This window comes from Odocoileus virginianus, chromosome 1, assembly GCF_023699985.2.
Source record: "Odocoileus virginianus isolate 20LAN1187 ecotype Illinois chromosome 1, Ovbor_1.2, whole genome shotgun sequence".
NCBI lineage: Eukaryota > Metazoa > Chordata > Mammalia > Artiodactyla > Cervidae > Odocoileus > Odocoileus virginianus.
In genome coordinates this window covers 17,320,573-17,341,053 of record NC_069674.1, presented here as the reverse complement: position 1 = coordinate 17,341,053, position 20,481 = coordinate 17,320,573, and the positions used below count along the sequence as shown (strand labels likewise).

The 20,481-nt window shown below is 42.5% G+C and overlaps 1 protein-coding gene across 8 annotated transcripts in view; it reads right to left on the bottom strand.

Annotated features, from left to right (window-relative positions):
• DGKI (diacylglycerol kinase iota) overlaps positions 1 to 20,481 on the bottom strand; it is a 502,817-nt gene that overhangs the window by 20,275 nt on the left and 462,061 nt on the right. For 6 of the 8 annotated variants that reach the window (XM_070465231.1, XM_070465240.1, XM_070465234.1 and 3 more), the window contains 2 exons: positions 12,673 to 12,710; positions 8,640 to 8,760 (listed from right to left, as the gene is read on the bottom strand). The exons of 1 other annotated variant lie outside the window; for it this stretch is intronic. In XM_070465231.1, the coding sequence (XP_070321332.1) occupies positions 8,640 to 8,760; positions 12,673 to 12,710 (159 nt within the window). The remainder of the gene's footprint in view (positions 1 to 8,639; positions 8,761 to 12,672; positions 12,711 to 20,481) is intronic. One more of the 8 variants, XM_070465264.1, reaches the window with a different exon arrangement.

Below are 20,481 nucleotides of genomic sequence, written 5' to 3'. Positions count from 1 at the left end.
TTCTACATCTTTTAAGTGTAAGGGCTTCCCTGGTGGCTCAGAGGTTAAAGTGTCTGCCTGCAATGTGGGAGATCTGGGTTCAATCCGTGGGTCAGAAAGACCCCCTGGAAAAGGAAATGGCAACCCACTCCAGTATTCTTGCCTGGAGAATCCCATGGACAGAGGAGTCCGGTGGGCTACAGTCCACGGGGTTGCAAAGAGTCAGACATGACTGAGCGACTTCACTTTCACAAAGTGCAAGAACACTTTTTCTTACCCTTCAAGCACATTCCCTGTTTCACAGGTTCAACGAGGATTTCATTCATTCATGCTTGTTCCTCAGTCCTATGATTCTAAGGAAACTGGAATGATAACTCTCCACCCCCACCACCCCCTGCCCCACCGAAATCCCCCTAAAGGGTCAAGCAGTCTAGTGCAGTGATTAAGAGTGAGGGCGTTGGTGCTGAACATCCTTGGTCTCAAACCCCAGGTCTCTCTGCCCCTCACGAGATCTCAGGCAAGGTCATTTTATTTCTCAGTCCCTTGATTACTGCACAAGTAAATTACAATTAATAACAGTATTTATCACATAGGTTTGTTATGAGGTTTCATAAGTTAAATAAAAAAAAAGTGCTTAAAACAGTAGCTGGGACACTACATTCAATGTGTAAAGTTTAGGTATAATTAAGCGTTCTATTCTCTGACATAACACAGTAGGTTACATTCAGTTAAGGTGCTGGAACATCAATGAGGGAAGGAGATATAAAAGGGTGCCTTGGCTCCCACTTATATTTTGAAGTAAGTGTTGACTCCAATTCAGAGTTCTGAGAACCAAGTGCTCCAGGCCTATTCAGTCTTGGACGAGGCAGCCTCCACAAGGTCAGGAGCAAGAAAGCTTACAGAGCCCAATGGTCCTTTTAGAGAGCTTCTGTCACCTTTAGCAAAGCCATTCATTTTGTAAGGAATTCCATGAACATGCGCAGTGACCGCACCAGTGTCTGTTCCCACCATTACTGATAATCATGTAACCAAGCAGGACGCTTGACAGACCCCTCCCACATAGCTCCTCTTTGGAGCACCTAGAAAGTAGTATCTGATGCACATTTCTGAGTTGTTTTACAGATGCTGAAACCATGAACAAATGGAAGAAGTTACCTGATGATCATGAGCCCCCAGACCTACTGGCCCCTAAGGATTGATAATGTTAACCTCTGTGACACTGCCATGATCTCACCATCAGATGAGCTGACCATATACTCTGCAGTGCCTCTCCCTCACCTGGCCTTTAAAAATACTTGGTTGAAACCCTTTGAGTTTGAGGTTAGGGGACACAAGCCACCTGTTCTCCTTATTTGGCCCTGCAATAAACCTTTCTCTGCTCCAAACTCTGATGGTTCAGTTTGTTTTGGCCTCGTTGTATGTTAGGCACACAGACTTGCATTTGCTAACAACCACACAAGTATTTAGGCAGTAGGGGTCTCATCTCATTTCCTCAGCAGTGGTGCTCTCAGAACTGCAACCACAGTGAGTCTGTGGACTCCAGGGTCCATGCCTCCATGCAGTGAGAGGATGATAAAGCAGTTTAATCTGTGCTAAAAAAGTGGGACGAAGAAAAGAAGCTTGTTCCTCAAACTCCTGACAAGAATCACTATAAATGATGCCAACCCAGTAGGATTCCAGAGCTGATCATCTAATCTGGGAGTCAGGCATGCCTGGAGCTGTTTATTGCCTCCTTCCTCTCTAATCCTCCGTCCTTGACAGAGGTGCTGATACTAAAACAAGATGTTTTTGCTCTTAATTAATACCCAAAGAAACTTCAGTTAAAGGCTTTAGAAAGATGGACTCCGGAAAGATGGACTTAACTGACAGCAAGAAGATTTAGGAGAAGAAAGGAGAAGAGGAGTGAATGCCAGGTGGAGTCTGAGACAGAACTGTGGTTTCCCTCCCTATGTGCATCTCCAGTGACCTACAGGGAGCTATTTTTAATAGTGCATCAAGCTATCACTGCTGCGTGGAATCTAAAACATGACACAAATGTACCTATGCATCAAACAGACTGAATCAGGGACACAGAGAATAAACTGGCGTTTGCCAAGGAGGAGAGGGCTGGGAGAGGATGAATTGGGAGTTTGGGATTAGCAGATGCAAACTGGTATATATAGAATGGATAAACAACAAGGTCCTACTGTATAGCACAGGGGACTGTATTCATATACTGTGAGAAGCCATAATGGAAAAGAATATGAAAAAATATGTGTGTGTATATATAAGTACATAAAACTGAGTCACTTTGCCATATAGCAGTAATTAACACAACACTGTGAATCAACTATACTTCCATTAAAAAATAAATAAAATAAATAAAATAAATAAAAAGGAATTTTGTACAAAAATGTACATGAGTAGAATTATATTTTGCAAACAATAAAAATTAAGTTTTCTTGGAACAAAAATAGTGCATCATGCTGTCTAATAATGCCCTGTGTAGATTAGTAGCATAAGTGTAAGATTTGGAGGTGGGAGCATGTCCAGAGAAACAAAAACCATTAACAAAGACCTCAAGTATATTCCCTTGAAAGAAAAAAATACATGTGAAAAAGTAGCAACTGTGATTTTGGGGAAAGTTAATTTCAGCCTCCGCCATAAGGGAAAGAACAGGAGAAAGAGAAAAAATAAAGATGGAATTCCTTCAAATCAATGGGGGAACATTTGGGTTTGGGCTTAGTTTTGTCATGTGTACATATGTTCTGATTGTGGATACTATGCATCTCCCCTAAAATTATCAGCAGAGAATTCCTGATTGTTCCCTGAATAGAAGAGTAAGTCTTGGCTTCCTGTCTCTCCAGGGTTTACTGAAACACCCACAGTTCAGCCCCCAGCTGACCTGCACCAGGAAGCAACCACTGAATCTCTATTGAGGGGATATAGGTACAGATTTCTCCATGAACGTTTCAGAAGGTGATCGCCCTTCCACAGTCCTAAGCCAGTTATCAGTAGAATCCTGTATATGATATTCACTTCAAACTACCCTGAACTGTGGTTGTTTATCCAAGCTTTATTTCTCTCACTGAGTTTCACTGAAGAATACGCAGGGCAGCGACCGTATCTTATATTATGGATGAGCTTTTGCAAGTCATCCAGCTTTACTACACTTCAGTTTTACCACCTGTCAAGTAGAGATAAGAGAACTTAGCTTGTGGGCTTGTTGTAAGAATCAAATATATAAATACACATAAAGTACTCAGAACAATAAAGATGAGCAGTGATTATTACAATAATATTTTTGTTTAAAAGTGCATGGGACAGACTTTTTGAATGAATGAATGACATTTAAAAACCTACTTGGATCCTGGCCAATATCACACTTTTTTTCCTACGAGAGAAAGGTCCATAAAAGGAACATGGATTTAAAATTTAAAAAGCTATGCTATCTGAGAAATGGTCTGAAAAATAAAGGGGAAAGAAAAATACACTGCGGGTAGAAACACATCAGTTTTCGGATGTAGGCCAGGGAATTCAAAAAAGAAGCAAAACTTCACAAATTTCCCAACACTGAAAAAGTGACAGCGTGGTAAGTAGTCAGACCTTCCAAACTTCAAGTCGACTGCCCAGTCAGTGCTCATCCAGGAACCCATGCAATTGTATCATCAGCACTGCGGTTGTATTATATATGATGTGTCTTTTGTCACATGCATCCTTTAATTTGCTTCCCACACCGAGCCATCCAAATCCCCTTTGCTTGTTCCCCCACCTCCCCGTGGCCTCTCTCCCTCTGGACCTCATTTCCCATTAGTCTCCCTGACGCTGCCAGCAGACCATTCCAAATCCTCCTGAGCGCCGACAAAAGCCGCACAGATGTGGGGAGAGCCGGCACTGGGAACTCTCAACAGCACCGCCATCCTGTCCCAGCGGGACGGGGTCGTTTCTCTCGGGGACCAGAGGCAGAGGAGGGGGGTGAAAAAAAAAAGAAAAGAAAAGAAAGACTGAAGGCAGAAAAAGAGGGAAGACAAAGTGAGCCATTGAAATCAGAAAGGAAATGCATGAGTGAGATTTCTATCAGGAAACACAGTAGGGGGCGGGGGGGGCGTGGGTGCTGGGAGAATAAAAACAAAAGAGCAAAATGTGCCCAGTGGTTAAAGACTAAGGCGCCACAAAAGTCTCTGGGAGGGTACAACGAGGGAGGAGGGAGTGGGCAAAAATATGGTTGAAAGGAGTTGAAAAGCAGGAACCGCTGGGGCTGGGGGGCTCTCCGCTGGAATCCCTCCCGTCCTCCTCTCTCCACCCGGTCCTTGTGGTATTCTTAGGCTCTCTCTCCCACCTCCATTCTCTTTTCAACCCTCCCATTGCCCAAATTCCAGTTTTTCATAAAGGGAAGCAGCGTGTTGTGTATTTAAGAGAAGAAGTCCCAAAGAAGATGGAGGACGAGAAAAATTCAAGCCTCCTGTGGCTTTTGAGAAATAACCACAGGTCTCATGGCCCCCCAGCCCATGTTTAAAAGAGCCCTGAGAAGAGAAATTTGTGGCTGAATGTGGTGTCTGGGAGAATGACTAAGCTCTCACGACTCTCATTCAAGAGGCGTCCTGACTGTGGACCCCCACCATCAATAAGACATGAAGAAGAGGGAGAAGCAGAGAGGAAAGAGGCGCTCCCTGGAGTAAGGATGCAGGAGGCAAACAAGTCCCATCAGTCATGCTCCTTGAAAAGGGCCCACTGATTTCTTAGGACCCTTGTCTTTAAAGGCATCTTGACAGGCGGGTCTTTGAACAGTCTTTAGGATTTATATACTATAAAGCCAAAGAAGGACTTGAATCAAGTTTTTTTTAAAAAAAATTAAAAAACTACAATTTCAAGAGGTTTGCAGCAACTGAGATGGCAAGAAGGGGTGTCTCTTGATCTCTGCCACAGTATAAAATCTGCATGGATTTATTCTTTTATTTATGTGAATTCAAACTGATCAGATCCATCCACCATAAATCTAACGTTAACTTATCAATACAACGCCACAGTTTGGTAGACATCTCTGAACCCCAGCCTCACAGAGGCATCTCAGCAAAGGCTATTTTCCATCAAATCAGGGAAATTTCAGAGTCAGCATCATTATTAATCAGGCAAGACTATTTGCTGAGCAGAGACCACACTAAGAAGATGATTACAGAGTAGAGAAAGTGTCATATTTTCTGTGTATGTGTCGCTGACTTCAATAACACCACAAAGGGCTTGCTGCCATTTAAGAGAGATGACTAGTTCTGAAAAGATAGTTTTCAATTCTAAATGTGCAAGTTTATAAAATCATATCAGCTCTTAAACAACATGGAGAATTAGGCTGACAATGTCAATAGGTTTCACATCCATGCTCCTTAATAACTAGAAATAAGAAGCTGATGTTAAGAATGAAATTGACCATCAATTCATTCAACCTGAAGGGACTATCAAGTTGATAAATACTAATTTTAATAAAAATCAACTACAGATCAGTTTTTATTATTTGACTGTAGTACTAAAAGGTTAAAAATCGCCACCCATCAATATACAGTGATCTTTGGACTGTAGGTCATAGCAAGATTTTATTTTCAGACAGAAGAGGTGGATTTAAATGCATGATCTTCAGAGTCATACATCTACTGGCCAATCAGAGACCCATGAAGCAGATGCAGTGACCGTGAGAACTGTCTGCCTGTGAGCGAAGTGGAGGTGATTACAAGAATACCATGTTTTCTCCTTAGTGTAAATATTAAAGTGACTAATTTACAAAAGTTAACCAAAATTGAGAAAAATAAGCTTCTCCCTTCCCCAAGTTACTAACAAATTCTTCCTGTCCTTCAGTGTTGACACGAAGAGCTATACCGCATGATTCACTCTTGGGATCCAAGAGAAAGGAGTTCAGTGTTGGAATGTTAGGCTTTGGTGCAAGCACTCAGAGGGGTGCCAGTTGGATTTCATGGCAGGAAAAGTGTGTGCGCTGATCTACAGCTTGGTTAGAAACTCCAAGCCCTGGAAGCTCGGGTTACAGGGGCTTTCTAGGCCATGGGTAGTGGGGGTAGTGAAAATCCACGGTGTTAGAGCAATACCACCTCAAGCCTCCTCGTTCAAGCCCCTAGGGAGACTCAGCTGAAAAGAGAATTTCTGGTTTTGTTTTTAGTGTAAGCATGTCCCCAATATTGCATGGGACATACTTATGCTAAAAAAAATGTTATTGTGTCTTATATTTTTTTTTGCTAAATCTTGAAGCCCTAGCTTAGGACCCTAAACTTAAAAGCTGAGTACCAGGGAACTCCAAGCAAGTCAGTAGTTCAGGATATTGAGAAGATCACCATTTTCAGCTGAAGAAGACAGAGAGTAAGGGAGGGGACAGATTAAACACGTCCATTAATTATGGAGCAGAGAGGTCTATTTCTCCAACCCTTGAGCTGGGGCTACCTCCATGATTCGTTTTAGCTGACAGAATGCCACAGAGATGAGGCAGACTTCTCCAGCCCGGCCTCTGAATGTCTGGAAGCTTCCATCCTCACCCTCCTGAAACCCGGGGATACTCATGCTGTGAAGAAGCCTGGGATGAAAGTCCAGGTGTCCCAACCACTCCAGCTGACAGCCCCGAACACGTGAGAATCCATCTTAAATACGGACTCGGTCAAAACTGCAGTTCCCTGCAGCTTGATAGGTGAGACCAAGTGAGATCCCAGCAGATCACTGATGGAGAAAGGATCCCAGAACCAGGGAGGGGAATACCTGTTCTTCAGGAGAGGTAGAGAGGGGAGGAGAGAGAATTTCTAAGAGGTCTCATCACTCTAATAGATAGCCGGTGTCTCACCAACCCTAGAGAGGTAGCCTTTAATGGTGGCCATCCTACTTTAATACCCTTTCCTTTTCCTAAACCACTCTTTCTGCCATAATTCAGGCCAAGGGTTCAGGCAAACTCTCCATGGTGAGAAGGTACTGAAGACAAAAGCAAGGCGGGTCTAGTGGGACTGAGAGTCTAATCCTTTACGAGGTCCTTGTAAAGATTAAATGATAGGATGTGTTCATTCTAAGCATGTGGCATACAACCAGTGCTTGAGAAATGGCAGCTCTGTTATCTCTTTGTGACTTTACAGTAGGACTTAAGAGTCTTACATACAACTGCTTTCAATTTAATGATGCATATGATTATATTTTTTATCCTGCAATTGCTTGATAACAGAGACTATATTTTATTTTTGTGTGTGTGGCGGTTTATGACAGGTAGCTCCTGTGAAGTACCCCACAAATATTTGATGAATGGATGAATGAGTAAATAGAATAAGACACGTTTGCTGAACTGAATAAAAAGAGGAATAAGAAGGAATGTAAATCAATACACAGAAAACAAACTTCTGGTTACCAAAGGGGAAAAAGAAGGGGAGGGATAAATTGGGAGTTTGGAATTAACAGATACACCCAACTGTATATAAAATAAACAACAATGACCTACTATACAGCACAGGGAACTATATTCAATATCTTGTAATAACCTGTAATGGGCAAAGAATCTGCAAAAGATTAAATATATGCATAACTGCTCAGTGGCTCAGCAGTAAATAATTCACCTGTAAGGCAGGAGACAAGGGAGACATGGATTCAGTTCCTGGGTCGGGAGGACCCCCTGGAGGAGGAATGGCAACCCACTCCAGTATTCTTGCCAGGAGACAGGAGCACTGAGGAGCTATAGTCCACAGAGTTGCAAAGAGCTGGATAAGACTGAGCGACTGAACATATGTGTCTTTAACTGAATCACTTTGCTGTGCTGAAACTGACAACTGTCAATCAACCATACTCCAGCTTTTTAAAAAAGGGAATGTGACTGTGTACTAAAATGCTAAATGCTAAAATACTAAAATGAGGGTAGGCCATCAGCTCAGTGCTAGGGCTCACAGAAAATCTTTTAGGATCTCTGTATACCTGAATTCAGCAGAGCCAGAGATTCCTCAAAAACAGCCAAGCCAGGGAGACTTTGCCCGCTTCTATCCTATTTTTCAGTCCTAGAAACACTATAGACATGGGAAGCAGAAAATATGGTCAAGACTTGATACTCTTCTGACGTGTCTGTGCCTCTAAAGGGCTATCAGAGGTAGATGCTGGGGTCACCACCTAACACCAGATTACAAATCCAGTTAGGAGGCTCTCCAGGGGGTGAACGTGGCTGCCACAGAGGACACGGCAGTACCAGATATTTTCGAAGAGAATAAAAGGTGACTTGAGTTGAAAAGGTGAATGAGATTCAAATAGAAAAAAAAAAAAGGGAAACTAGAAGATGGAAATAAATATGCACATTATTCCTCAGAATGATCAGCTATAAATATGGATTAGGTACCTGGTCCCTACTAGTTAACTTCCCAAAACATAAAAGCCCTTCCCCAAACAGTACATGATGCCAAGTCCACATTTGGTTTTGTCTTTCATTTTGTAAGTAATCAGCCCCCAAATACCCTGCAAAGGCCTTGATATGGAAATGATTTCTGTTAATGGCTTGGTTAAGGTGACCTATGTCAGGGGTCTGGAATCCTGGCTCCGTCATACACTCAAGGAGAGTCAGAGAAAGCTGAAGGGTCTCTCCACCATTCTGAGGACAGCCTGGATGAAAGTCAGCTTCGAAAATGCAGTCTGTTTCATGGATAATTGATTCTTGGTTTGCTATACCTACTCACCGTGGTCAAGGATATATTTCACAATCTCCCCGTTGCCGGTTTTAGCTGCGTAATGAAGGAGTGAACAGTGGTCTGGTCCCTGAATTAGCAGGCTGCCTCCATTTTTATAGCTTTCTATTAGCTGAAAAAGAGACATAGGAAAAGCAACTCAGACAGAGTCCGGAACAAGGAAAACAGCTAGCTGGTGATAAAATAAAAGTAATGTAGCAAACCACAAATGTCTCCAGCCTCAGAGGACACAGGGAAAAGTCAAAGAGATGAAGTAACATTCCTGGGTTGTGTTATCACTCAAATAGATGGCCAGTGTCTCAGCAAATTCCGGAGAGGGTAAGTGGGTACTGAACAGCCTAAGGGAATGGAAGCATGCTAAATTACTTGTTCCCTTACTGTTTTTTGTCCTTTTCTGGGCACTGAAAGAATGAAAGAGAGGAGAATGAAAGCTTCCCTATGTAGGCTGAGTGGTCTTGAGGTAAAGAACAATTAAGTCTATAGGCAGGAAGAGCTTGATGTCTGGTAGCGATGCTCCCTCTGCCCTTTAATTTTTTCTGCCCTCTCTAATGAACCCAGCTACTGAGTATAGAAGCTGCTTGCCCCTTTCCAGCATGAGATCACACTCACAGGCATACAGCCATGTCTGGCTCCCTCCTTCATCCAGATATGCAGTCTGCCTGCCTTCTATTTATCATCCAACACATACCACGCAACAAGGCTTGAGATGATCCATGGGATGAGAACCAAAAGGGTTCAGAGAATGTAGTAGTAGAAACCCAAAAGACTTCCAAAAGACTGGGGGAAAAACAAATTTTGCAGCCTGAGAATTAGGCGCTAAATGAGGACACAGTCTTAAGTTTGTGAAATACTGCACATTACAGAACTGTAATGTAAGTGAAAAAGGATCTCTGTTTTCTAAACTGCAATAATCAGAACAAGGCCTTACTGGAGCTTCTAAAATGTAGCTTTAGAATAAATAAGAATCAACTAACCCAGCATGTAATGAGCAAAAGGAATGTGTCTACCACCAAGAAGTTAGATGGCATAGTATTATAAAAAAAAAAAAAAACAAAAACAACTCCTAAGGTCAAAGAGAGTAAACTCATAGTTCATGCATTCACTCAAATACAACTATAGATTAGCCATGTGCCAGATGCCAGGGAAACTAACATGAATACAACTTGACCACTGACCTCTAAGCCTCCAAGATCTCACCCATCCGTGGGAGAGAAAGATACGTAAAGAACTGCACAGAGATGAAGAGGACAATGAGGAAGGTAGCACAGGGCACTAGGAAAACATAAAGTAGGGGGTGGAAAAAATCATGGAAGACTTCTTAGAAAACTGATCAAAAAGGAGCAGTTGACTGGAAGTGAGGAACATGGGGTTTCCCAGGTGGCACTAGTGGTAAAGAACCTGCCTGCCAATGCAAGAGACAAGAGAGGCAGGTTTGATCCCTGGGTCAGGAAGATCCCCTGGAGGAGGAAATGACAACCTACTCCAGTATTCTTGCCTGAAGAATCCCCATAGACAGAGGAGCCTGGCAGGCTACAGTCCATAGGGATGCCAAGGGTCGGACACGACTGAAGCGACTGGCGTGCACAAGGAACATACAGAGTTTTCATGCCTAAACTGAGAAGCAAAGGAACAGAGAGGAGTAGCTAAGTGTCTTCCACAAAAATCTAAGAGAGTACTGTTCTGTTCAACTGCACTGTCTCACAATGGCACATCCATTCTTTGTGGGAAGATCCACAAAGGGTTTGGGCTCAGAGTAGCAGACACCCAATCCATCAGCTGCCCCGATTCTGCCTTGCTGTGGTGTTCACAGACACTGTGAACATGAGGTTAGTCCATGGGTATGTGTGCAGCCCAGCAGAAAGGAGCTACTCACGACAGCCTGCACGCAGGGCTGATCCAGGGTCTATTCTCAGTGCCTGGACCTTGCTTCCCCCGTCAACTCTCCCTCTCTCCCCCTCCTTCCTCACTCTCGTGACACACACATCCAGTTGAGTATTTAATGTTTATAGTACTTTCTACATGGGACAGAGAAATGCAAGAAGATAAAGAAAAGGAGGGGAAAGTACTTGGGAAGGAAAAGAAAGAAAAAAGTGAAAAAGAAAAACCCTAAGGCTTTATATTTCACCTCTCAGTAAATCAGATGTTACTGAGTCATTTCTCAGTCATCTAGGAAAGAATTATAACAGAGAATGAAATAAGGCAACCAGCCGAATATAGTGATTTCCCTTCCCTCACATAATTCTCTGTTAAGTACCAAAGAAGTGCAGTAACATGCCCAAGGCCCTGGAAAAATCTGTGGCCTAGACTAAAAGTATATACAAAACAAAATGAAGTGGTTTCAAAGGTACAGCAACATTTTGCAAAATTTTCTGGCTTAGAAACTCTGCAAGAACAGGGATCAAGTCTGAACTCATGCCTCTTGCTCACAGAATCCAAAAAGGCTTTGTAGGATAATATTTGGTTTAATCCACTGCCTGGAAATGGCATTGAATTCAGGTATATATGCTACTTAGAGAGCACTTTCCTCTTGTGGACAACAATTCCTAGTAACACTGTGATCTGGACATGGCATAGGCACCATTCCCAGGGAAGTATGTCTGAAGATGACAGTTTAACAAGATGCTGACAACCTTCTCAGCACTTGTTTTCTGCTAGCAATCTGTTAACAAATGTAGTTCTGGGGTTTCTCAGTTTATTCAACAGGTGTGCTTCCAAAGAACTTGTATACAAGAGCTTGTGTGTGTGGGAAAGTCGCTCAGTCATGTCCTGCTCTTTGCGACCCCATGGACTATACAGTCCATGGGATTTTCTAGGCCAGAATACTGGAGTGGGTAGCCTTTCCCTTCTTCAGGGGATCTTCCTGACCCAGGAATTGAACCGGGGTCTCCTGCATGGCAGGCGGATTCTTTACCAACTGAGCTAGTGCTTCTTAACTTTCTTTTAAGGCTTCTGGGTTCTCAATCTGGGATAGCGCTGAACTTCTTGAGTTAGTTAGAGACTGCTTGGGAAAGCTGCTGATAATACAGAGCAGATCAATGCCACTGTGGCCTATATAGGGATACTTTGCGGTGTATACAGGGATACCCGAGCAGTCTTAAGTCCTGACACCTGAAAATAACGTGGGACCAAATATAGCTTTCTGGTATTCATGGACTGTATTATACTTTATAACAAATATTTGTCTCCCTGCTATGTTTAACCTCTAAAGGGACACAGATTAACACTGTATTAACAAAATAGCTATCTTGGGAGAGAACCTTCTATGAAGTTATAGGAACAATCTTAAGAGCTTTACATGAATTTTATATTCAATCCTCACAACAAAGAGCAAAGAGAGGAGCAATGTGATTCCATTTTACAGACGAAGAAATGGAGGCCCAGAGACAATTAGGTAAATATACAAAGTCTCATATACAGTCCCAGGCAGAGCCCAGATCTGAACCCAGACAGTCTGACTTCAGAATTTGCATTCACTCAGGAAGCAGCAGTTTCCTCTGAACTAAGTTCTCCAGAAAACATGAGCACAGATCACAATATTCAAGGCAGATCAGAGTATCTTCTTCTGATTAACTGTGACCCCCAGAGTTCAAAATGGCAATAATGTTGCAAGATGTAGGCTCTTGTCTAAGAAAAGTACTTCTGGATATTATCCAGGTTATTCTTATAGATGCATTCATTTAAAGACTTGGGCTGAAAGAAATCTTTAAACTTCAAATATTAGTTCCAGAGAGCAGGAACACGGGGCACTATGAGCACTGTCTCCTGGGGACAGGTATCAGCTGTGACGGGCAGACAGCCCTGTGCCTTTGCGAAGACCCTTTGCTGTTCGGAGACATGGTGATGCTACAAAGACTCCTCTCACCCTCTCTGCTCAATTCTCAAAAAGAGCATCCTTCTGCCTTCTACCCAGCTAGCACCCGGGGGATGGAAAATGATAAATGTGATCATGAAAATTTGGTGAGAAATTATGCTGATTCAGAGTTCTTAAAGAATCACCAAAAGTTCTGGTAGGAAGATATCTTACCTTCATAAGATCACCAGCTACTACTGCCTGCAAAATTGCTGTGAAAGACAAAAGAGAGATGTCCCATTAGTAGAAGACCCTCTCATTAAAATACTACAAAGGGCTGGATCCGTATTTTGGAGACACAGTCTACATTTGAGGTAGGGATCAGGGGAGGAGAAGCATGCCAAAGGTTGAAACGTGGGACAGACTGAGGCCTTCTCTTCAGCCCTTCCCTCCCTGGGCATTCATCTTGTACATCATTCTAGAGCCAGCGGGAACTCCCTCCAGCCCTGGTACAGAAAAGCGAACATGAAATGTAGAGTCACACATACTGGATTCAAATCTTAGCTCTGACCATTACAGGCAGTGAAATACTAAGCAAGTTACTTAACCCCTCTGAGCCTCAGTTTCCACATCAGTAAACCAACAAGTCTCAATTATATCAGATCTTTGAAATGGTTTATTAAATCATATAAATGTTCTTATCTCATCCACTGATGCAGAGTGCCTGATCATTAGGATTATTTCTGCTCCCTGCTTTCTAATTCCTTCTACTTTGTCCTTTGGGGGTTCAAAAATTATTAGTAATTTTGTGTTCTATAATTATAAATAAATACCTACTGCTATGGAAAGAAGGATTAGAAACAATAAAGAAGAAACACGCATTTTAATTATGTTCTAAAGAAAGTAATCATACATTTAGCATAAAATTCATTGGTGATTCCTATAGAAAGCACTCTGAAAATTTAAACTAATTGTAAGGCTACTTGGTGGTGGTGGTGGTGGTGATTTAGTCGCTAAGTCGTGTCCGACTCTTAAGACCCCATGGACTGTAGTCTGCCAGTCTTCTCTGTCCATGGGACTCTCCAGGCAAGAATATTGGAGTGGGTTGCCATTTCCTTCTACTTAGCTGAGGGAAAAATAATCTAAGTACCTGTGCATGTCACGTGGGGTGCAGAAGAAAAATGAAAAAAATATATCTAATAAAAGAGAAAAAGAATATAGGACTGTCTAATGGCGATTATGTTTCCTAAAGGGGACCATTGTATTAGGTCAAAAATGGTCCCTTTAGAAAAATACCTATATTTTAAAATGGCTCAAGAAAAAGATCATTTTAAAGTCACCCCCCCCAAATTAGAGGTTTGAAGTTTATTTTTCAAACTATAATTTTACTCTTATTTCAGAGTCTCTCATATACAGTTAGCCAAAAATGCAGTATCAAAGCACATGATGCCCTTGACTACCACCGAAAAAAGCCCCTGAAGCTTTCATCATGAGCACTTATGGGCCCTGGGTGATCAGAGGCAAAGAGCCACAGCCATGTTCAACTTGTTCAGAGGCCCAGGGCTGAATGCCTTCCCTCTGACCAAAGCAGAAGACTTGGAAACCCTAGGAAATGACGATAGCTGCTCGACCACAGAAGGAAGAAGAAGGAAGGAAGAAGAGTGAAAAAGGAAGAATAGGAAAGAGAGGGAAGAATGTTTCTTTTCCATAACAAGCTGTTTAAGCTGGGACTTTGATTCCAGGCACAATAATGCTCTTTGTCCATGGTCAGCGTGCACCAATCAGTTGTTGAACTGACAGAAAAGAGTGTTAGTCTCCAGTCGTGTCCAACTCTTTGCGACCCCATGGACAGTAGCCCATCAGGCTCCTCTGTCCATGGGATTCTCCAGGTAAGAATACTGGAGTGGGTTGCCATTTCCTTCTCCAGATATAAAAGAAAGCAAAGAGCAAAGGAGTAAAAAGGCAATGGAGATAAAAATAACAGAAAAGGGGACTTTCTAATGGTCCAGTGGCTAACACTCAGCACTCCTAATGCAGGGGAGGTGGGGTTCTATCAGAGAACTAGACCCCACGTGTCACAACTAAGAGTTCACATGGCATAACCAAAGATCCTGCATGCTGCAGCTACGACCTGGCACAGACAAGCAAACAAATATGCATTTCTAAAAAATAATAGAAACGGAATTGATAAAATGTTGTATGTCAAAAGAACCTAAGAAACATGTCTCTTTCTTCCTGTTACAGATGGGACACTGACATTCAGAGGGAAATGACTCTCAGAGCACAGAGACCATGGTAGCTCAACCACCCCACAAGGCAGGTCCCTGTGACCACCCCAGGCTCTGTCCAATGCCCTCTGGGAGTTTACCCTGTAGCAGCTCTCCATGGCTCTGCGGGGCCTCAGGAAAATGAAAGGAGATAGTCTTTAACTGGAGTCTAATTCCAATCTCCGCAATTTACTTGTTCAGTCGTTAAGTCATGTCTGACTCTTTGCAACTGCATGGACTGCAGCACACCAGGCTTCCCTGTCCTTCAATATCTCCCAGTTTGCTCAAACTCATGTCCATTGAGGCGGTGATGCCATCCAACCATCTCATCCTCTGCCAGCCCCTTCTACTCCTGTCCTCAATCTTTCCCACCCTCAGGGTCTTTTCTAATGAGTCAGCTCTTCACATCAGGTGACCAAAGTATTGAAGCTTCAGCCTTATCATCAGTCCTTCCCATGAGTATTCAGGGTTGATTTCCTTTTGGATTGACTGGTTTGATCTCCTTGAAGTCCAAGGGACTCTCAAGAGTTCTCCAGCACCACAATTAGAAAGCATCAATTCTTCAGCGCTCAGCCTTAAGAAGTCAAACTTTTAAAATCAACTTTCTTATCTAAAGTAAGATTAACAGCTGTCCTGGTCACCTCTCTCTAGTAAAGATGAAGCCAAATAACCACTTTATAAATAGGATAAGTTATACTGACAGAATGGATAGATTATAATATTTCTGTGACTATGCATACGTAGATGAAAAACACACACACTCCAGAAGGAGCCTAGCTAGGAGGGTAAATTGGTGTGTGAAGTCAATCGGGCATATCGCTGTTCACACGGCCCTCATCAGAGGTGAGGCAGGGCTGCAGGAGCCAGTGAGATGGTGGAGCTTTCCCGAATGTCAACTCTGCATGAGAGGACAGGGAGAGAGGCAGGGGCAAGTAGGAGCAATTGCAGGTATGGGCGAATGGCTCAGTTTGGGCTTTTATGCTACAGAATATTCTATATCCATCTAGGAGAGAAAGAAGGTTAGGGTAACTGCCTTGGAAGGCAGTTAGTGAAAAGCCTTGAAAATGACACACAGATGTTCCTGACAATACAGAGCCTGCGTTTTCAAGGCCACATCGAAATGCTTCCCAGACATTTCAAAGAAATAGAAAAAAGAAAGAATAAAGGAGAGAGAAAAGTAGAGTTCGAAACTTAAAGCACCAGTGAACAACATTTGGTGCATATAAGCAATAAGTCATGATGATGAAAAAATTCTCCAGGGTAAATACTATTGGGAGAGTACTGAACATGAGTGAATGGATGAATGAGAGGCTGGGGGGAAACTTACTGGCTACCTGTCGAGTTCAAAGGATTGTTGGAGGAGGTGAAGTTAAGCCAACTCTTCCACAATCAGTGGTTTAATTAGCAAAAAGATTTGGGAAATCCTCAGAAGATGAAGGGAAGATACAGACGAGGACTTGGAAGTTAAGAGGCTGTCCGAAGGGTCCTGGGAAGAGGTCTGCGTGATCACACCTGAGGCTGGGGCTGTCATACATCGTGACTGTGAAGTTCCAGCGGGACCACTCTGGTGAGCACTTCGTCGTCCAGAGAAGGGACCTACGTTTTTATCCTGTGAGTAATGAGAAGCTAAGGAGGAGTTAAAAGTAGATCGGAGAATCACGTTAATGTCCTGAAATCTGCCAGTTTGATTCAGCCCCTCCTTTCCTACGAACAGAGTTGTGACCTGCTCTCAGCTCATGTGCCCCCAACACGGCAGCTTTCCATTACTACCTCACTCCACTCACAAGCATCTTTATTTATGTCTTTTGGTTTCCTAGCTTCCCAATTTAAAGTCCCCCTGAACAGACAGAAGAGCATATAAAAGAATCATAACCACAAATAATTTCCAATTGTACTGGAGATGGAAAACATGAATATTTATTTTTAAGTCAAGCAATACACTCAAGGGTAGCTATTATGCAAACATTATTAGGCACAAGGCTCTCCTCTCTGCTGATTAATGCCCTTTCCTCCTGAACACTGTTGTTTAAGATTTCCTCTGCATAAACAGAGCTTGAATCCATTAGTATTCAACTCCAGATAATAACCTTCTGAAAGATCAAGCTTAAAAACAAATAATGAATTGTTATGATTACAGCATTATTTTTTTATTATTTCTTCAGCTCAGAGCCTGCCTTCTGGCCTTTTCCAAAACTCCTTCCTATAGGGTAAACAGCGCTCTCAAATTCAAAAGAACAAGGGAAGTTAGATGGTCAGTGGGATACAAGGGTTATTGGGTAGATGACTACTAAGTTTCCTGGACAGTTAAATCACATAAACTTATATAGCCAGACAGGAAAGTAAGGGGGTAGAGGACTGAAAAGTTTGTCATTTTCAGAGAGTTTAGAAGTTGAATCATTAGCTCATAAGAAATGACTTATTTTTCCTTCAGCACTGTGCTCTCTGATCAACTGCTAAACAGTAAACATCCTGACAGAAAGCTGGAATGGAAAGTCAGGACTACAGGGAAGGAGCCAAGTGTCTTCCTCTCACAGCCTCTCTTTCTTCGGCCTGGATTCCCAAAAGCCCAGACATCCTTAGACACCTGTGCACAGAAGGAAAAAAATGACTCCCTCCCGTCATGAGGGGGAGAAAATAGTCCATGGGCCACTTGCTGGCCCACCTGCTTCTGCCAGGCCAGGCCCTGTTCCAAGCTGACTGTACAAAATAAACTCCATCTTCTCAGGAAGCTGATATTTTGGCAAGAAATCCAAACTAGGAAGGGATATATTTTAACTGAGTTTAGAACCATATTGCCTGAGTTTAAGGCTTGTGAGCCTGGCAGGCTACAGAAGTCCACAGCATTGCAGAGTCAGACACTACTGAAGTGACTTAGTAGGCCCACACATCATTAACTAGCTATAACCTTGGGCAAGTTAGTTTAACCAAGCTTCAGCTCTCTCATTAGGAAAATGAAGATAAAATCAGTTCTTTCGAGACACTGCCTTGCAAATAAGCTCAAGAAACAGTGACTCTGACCACTGTGGTTTTCTGTGTAGAACACCATGGAATACTGATGTTAACACCATTACACAGAAATGAATCACTTCTTAGCTGTGAAATGAGAAGGTGAGACTCAAGTCAATTACAGTTCTAGAGCATGGCATATGACTAATTCCAAAGGGATAGTTTAAGGTCGCGAAGTTTGCTTTGCAACAAAAATATTTGCCAAAAAAAAAAGTGTTCAGAACTTGGCAAAGCCACCATGCTTGTAAATCTCAATAAATCAACTAAAATAACTACAAACAGTCACAACTCTGAGCACTTATGTCTACTTAAAATTTTTAACCTTTCATGTTATTTTTCAGTTTTAAAATTAATCTTCTGTTCCTGATTGTCACTTGCTAATGATAGCGGCCATCTAAATCTTTTATTTTAATCATGGAAGAAAAAGATTAGAAGTAACAACAAAAACTGGTGAACAAAAATGGCGTGTGGAGGCCTAAGGGGTAAAAATCAGCCAATTCACTGAGATTCATAAATATACATCTGACTTTGCCAAGTTCTGCATACATTTTACTCCTAAATATTTACAAAGCAAGAATCAGCACATAAAATAATGTGTCAGGAGTCATATTCCACACTCCAGAGCTCTACGTGGCCTTAGTCTAACCCTTGCATTTAATAGAGGAGGAAAATGGTGCTTGAGAAGTAACTTTCCAAGGTCACACAGGTAGTTAGCAATCTAGCTAAGAGAGACAGAAGTATGCTAGTTTCTTTTATTTTTATTTTTTAAAAAATATTTTCTTTTATTATCTCTGAATCTGAGGTCAGAGTTCCTTCCACCTTCTGTTTCCTCTGTAACCAGGAGCAGGGTGGCAGAAATTAAAACACCCTCAAACGAAAGCTTCACAGATGCATCAGACAGAAAGTGAAGTCATTTTATGGCTTCAGACTCCAACCCTTCTTACACCAAAGCAGATGCTGAAGAACCAGCACCCCTATGGCTAGCGTGAGGTTCACAGTTCCCTTGATCTGATCACAACAGGTGTCTTCACACTTTTCCTTTCTTAGTATTGCTCAGTCCCACAGAGGCTGCACTCCCAGATGCCTGAGAGCTTACTTCTCTGAGATCCATATTTCTACATAGCTTTTCCTGTATTTTCCTTATCAGCAGCATTCTGTCCAATTTCTCTGCTTCATGAGCAGCAAGGCCTGGTACATCAGCAACAAACTGTGAAGGCTCAGCTCCCCAAAATGGAATTTAAAATAAGCATCAAAAATAGCAAAGGTAACCTAACACACATTTCATGGTATGGATAACTACGCTGAACGATGCTAATCGGACATAAAGGAGGAAGTCGCTCATGAAAATACTGTAATTAATATTATTTTACATACTCTTACTGAACAATCCCAAGACAAGGTGAAAGAAAAGAGGAATCAGATATTGCTAAAGACTTCTGCATGTTAATTGAGGCCTCAAAGAAATTTTGACAATTGATAATAACATATGTTGCCAAGTTATTTATTAATAATAATAGGCAAAACACTAAGGGCTCTTAATAATATATTAGAACAAATTTAAGATTATTCTTCTAATGACACACAAATCTGTATCAGTTCCCTATTCTTGCATAGCAAAACATTCCAAAACATAGTGACTTAAAACACAACAATTATTTATTTTGTTCAAAAGTGCAGCTTGGGCTGGGTTAAACAGAAACTGTTGTTTCTGCTTGATCTGGTGTCAGTTGGGGCAGATTCACTGAGAGCTCAAAGATCCACTTTCAAGATGATCACACACAAGACTGCTAGGTAGGAGTTGGCTTCACCTGGGAGCTCTGACTAATCTTGTGTGGACTTCCAAGGGCTGCCTGGGCTTCCTCTGGAAATGATGACTGTGTTTCAAAAGCAACCATTCCAAGGGAGCCCAGAGGAAGTCACCTTGCCTTGGACCCTACCACAGCATCACATGTGTTCTGCTTCAGTCTTAAGTTTGCCATATTCAAGGAAAGGAGATACACACTCCATAGCTCAGTGAAAAAACAGTCAAAGACATGTTGCAAGAAGAATGTGTGGGGTGGGAGACAATGCTGTTTTAGGAAAAATACGATCTGTCACGTCCTACACTTGCGTCATGATGTGCTTGGAGTCAAGGGGTTGATGCTGACCTTCAGTCAGTGTTGGGAGATGCCCAAGAACACTTCTGTGACAGATACAATGTCATCTGTTTTACATTGAGCATCTCAGCAGATAAGTACAAACAGCTGAGAACTACTTATCTGAAGGACCAGGTTTTTGGAGTAGAAAGAGGAAAGGCAAGTAGAAGACTCTGCAGACAGCAAATGCTGGTTGAGTTGAATGAGGAATTCTATATAAGGTATTAAAAAGCAGAGACATCACTTTGCTGACAAGACTATCGCTTTTCCAAGTGGCGGCTATGAGGAGATACCCCACGTCTAAGGTCAGAGAAACCCCAGTAAGACAGGAGGTGCTGGACCGGCTGTGAGGAGATACCCCACATCCAAGGGCAAAGCAAAAGCCCCAGCAAGATGGTAGGAGGGGCAGATTCGCGTTTAGAATCAAACCCCTTTCCCGCCAGAGACGCTCAGAGGGCTCAAACAAACCTTGTGTGCACCAGGACCCAGGGACCCCACAGAGACTGAGACAGGACTGTGAGCATCTCCTGTGGAGGTACGGGTCAGCAGTGGACTGCCACGGCGCAGGGGCTCTGGGTGCAGCAGACCTGGGCATGGCATAAGCCCTCCTGGAGGTCACCATTAACCCTACCATA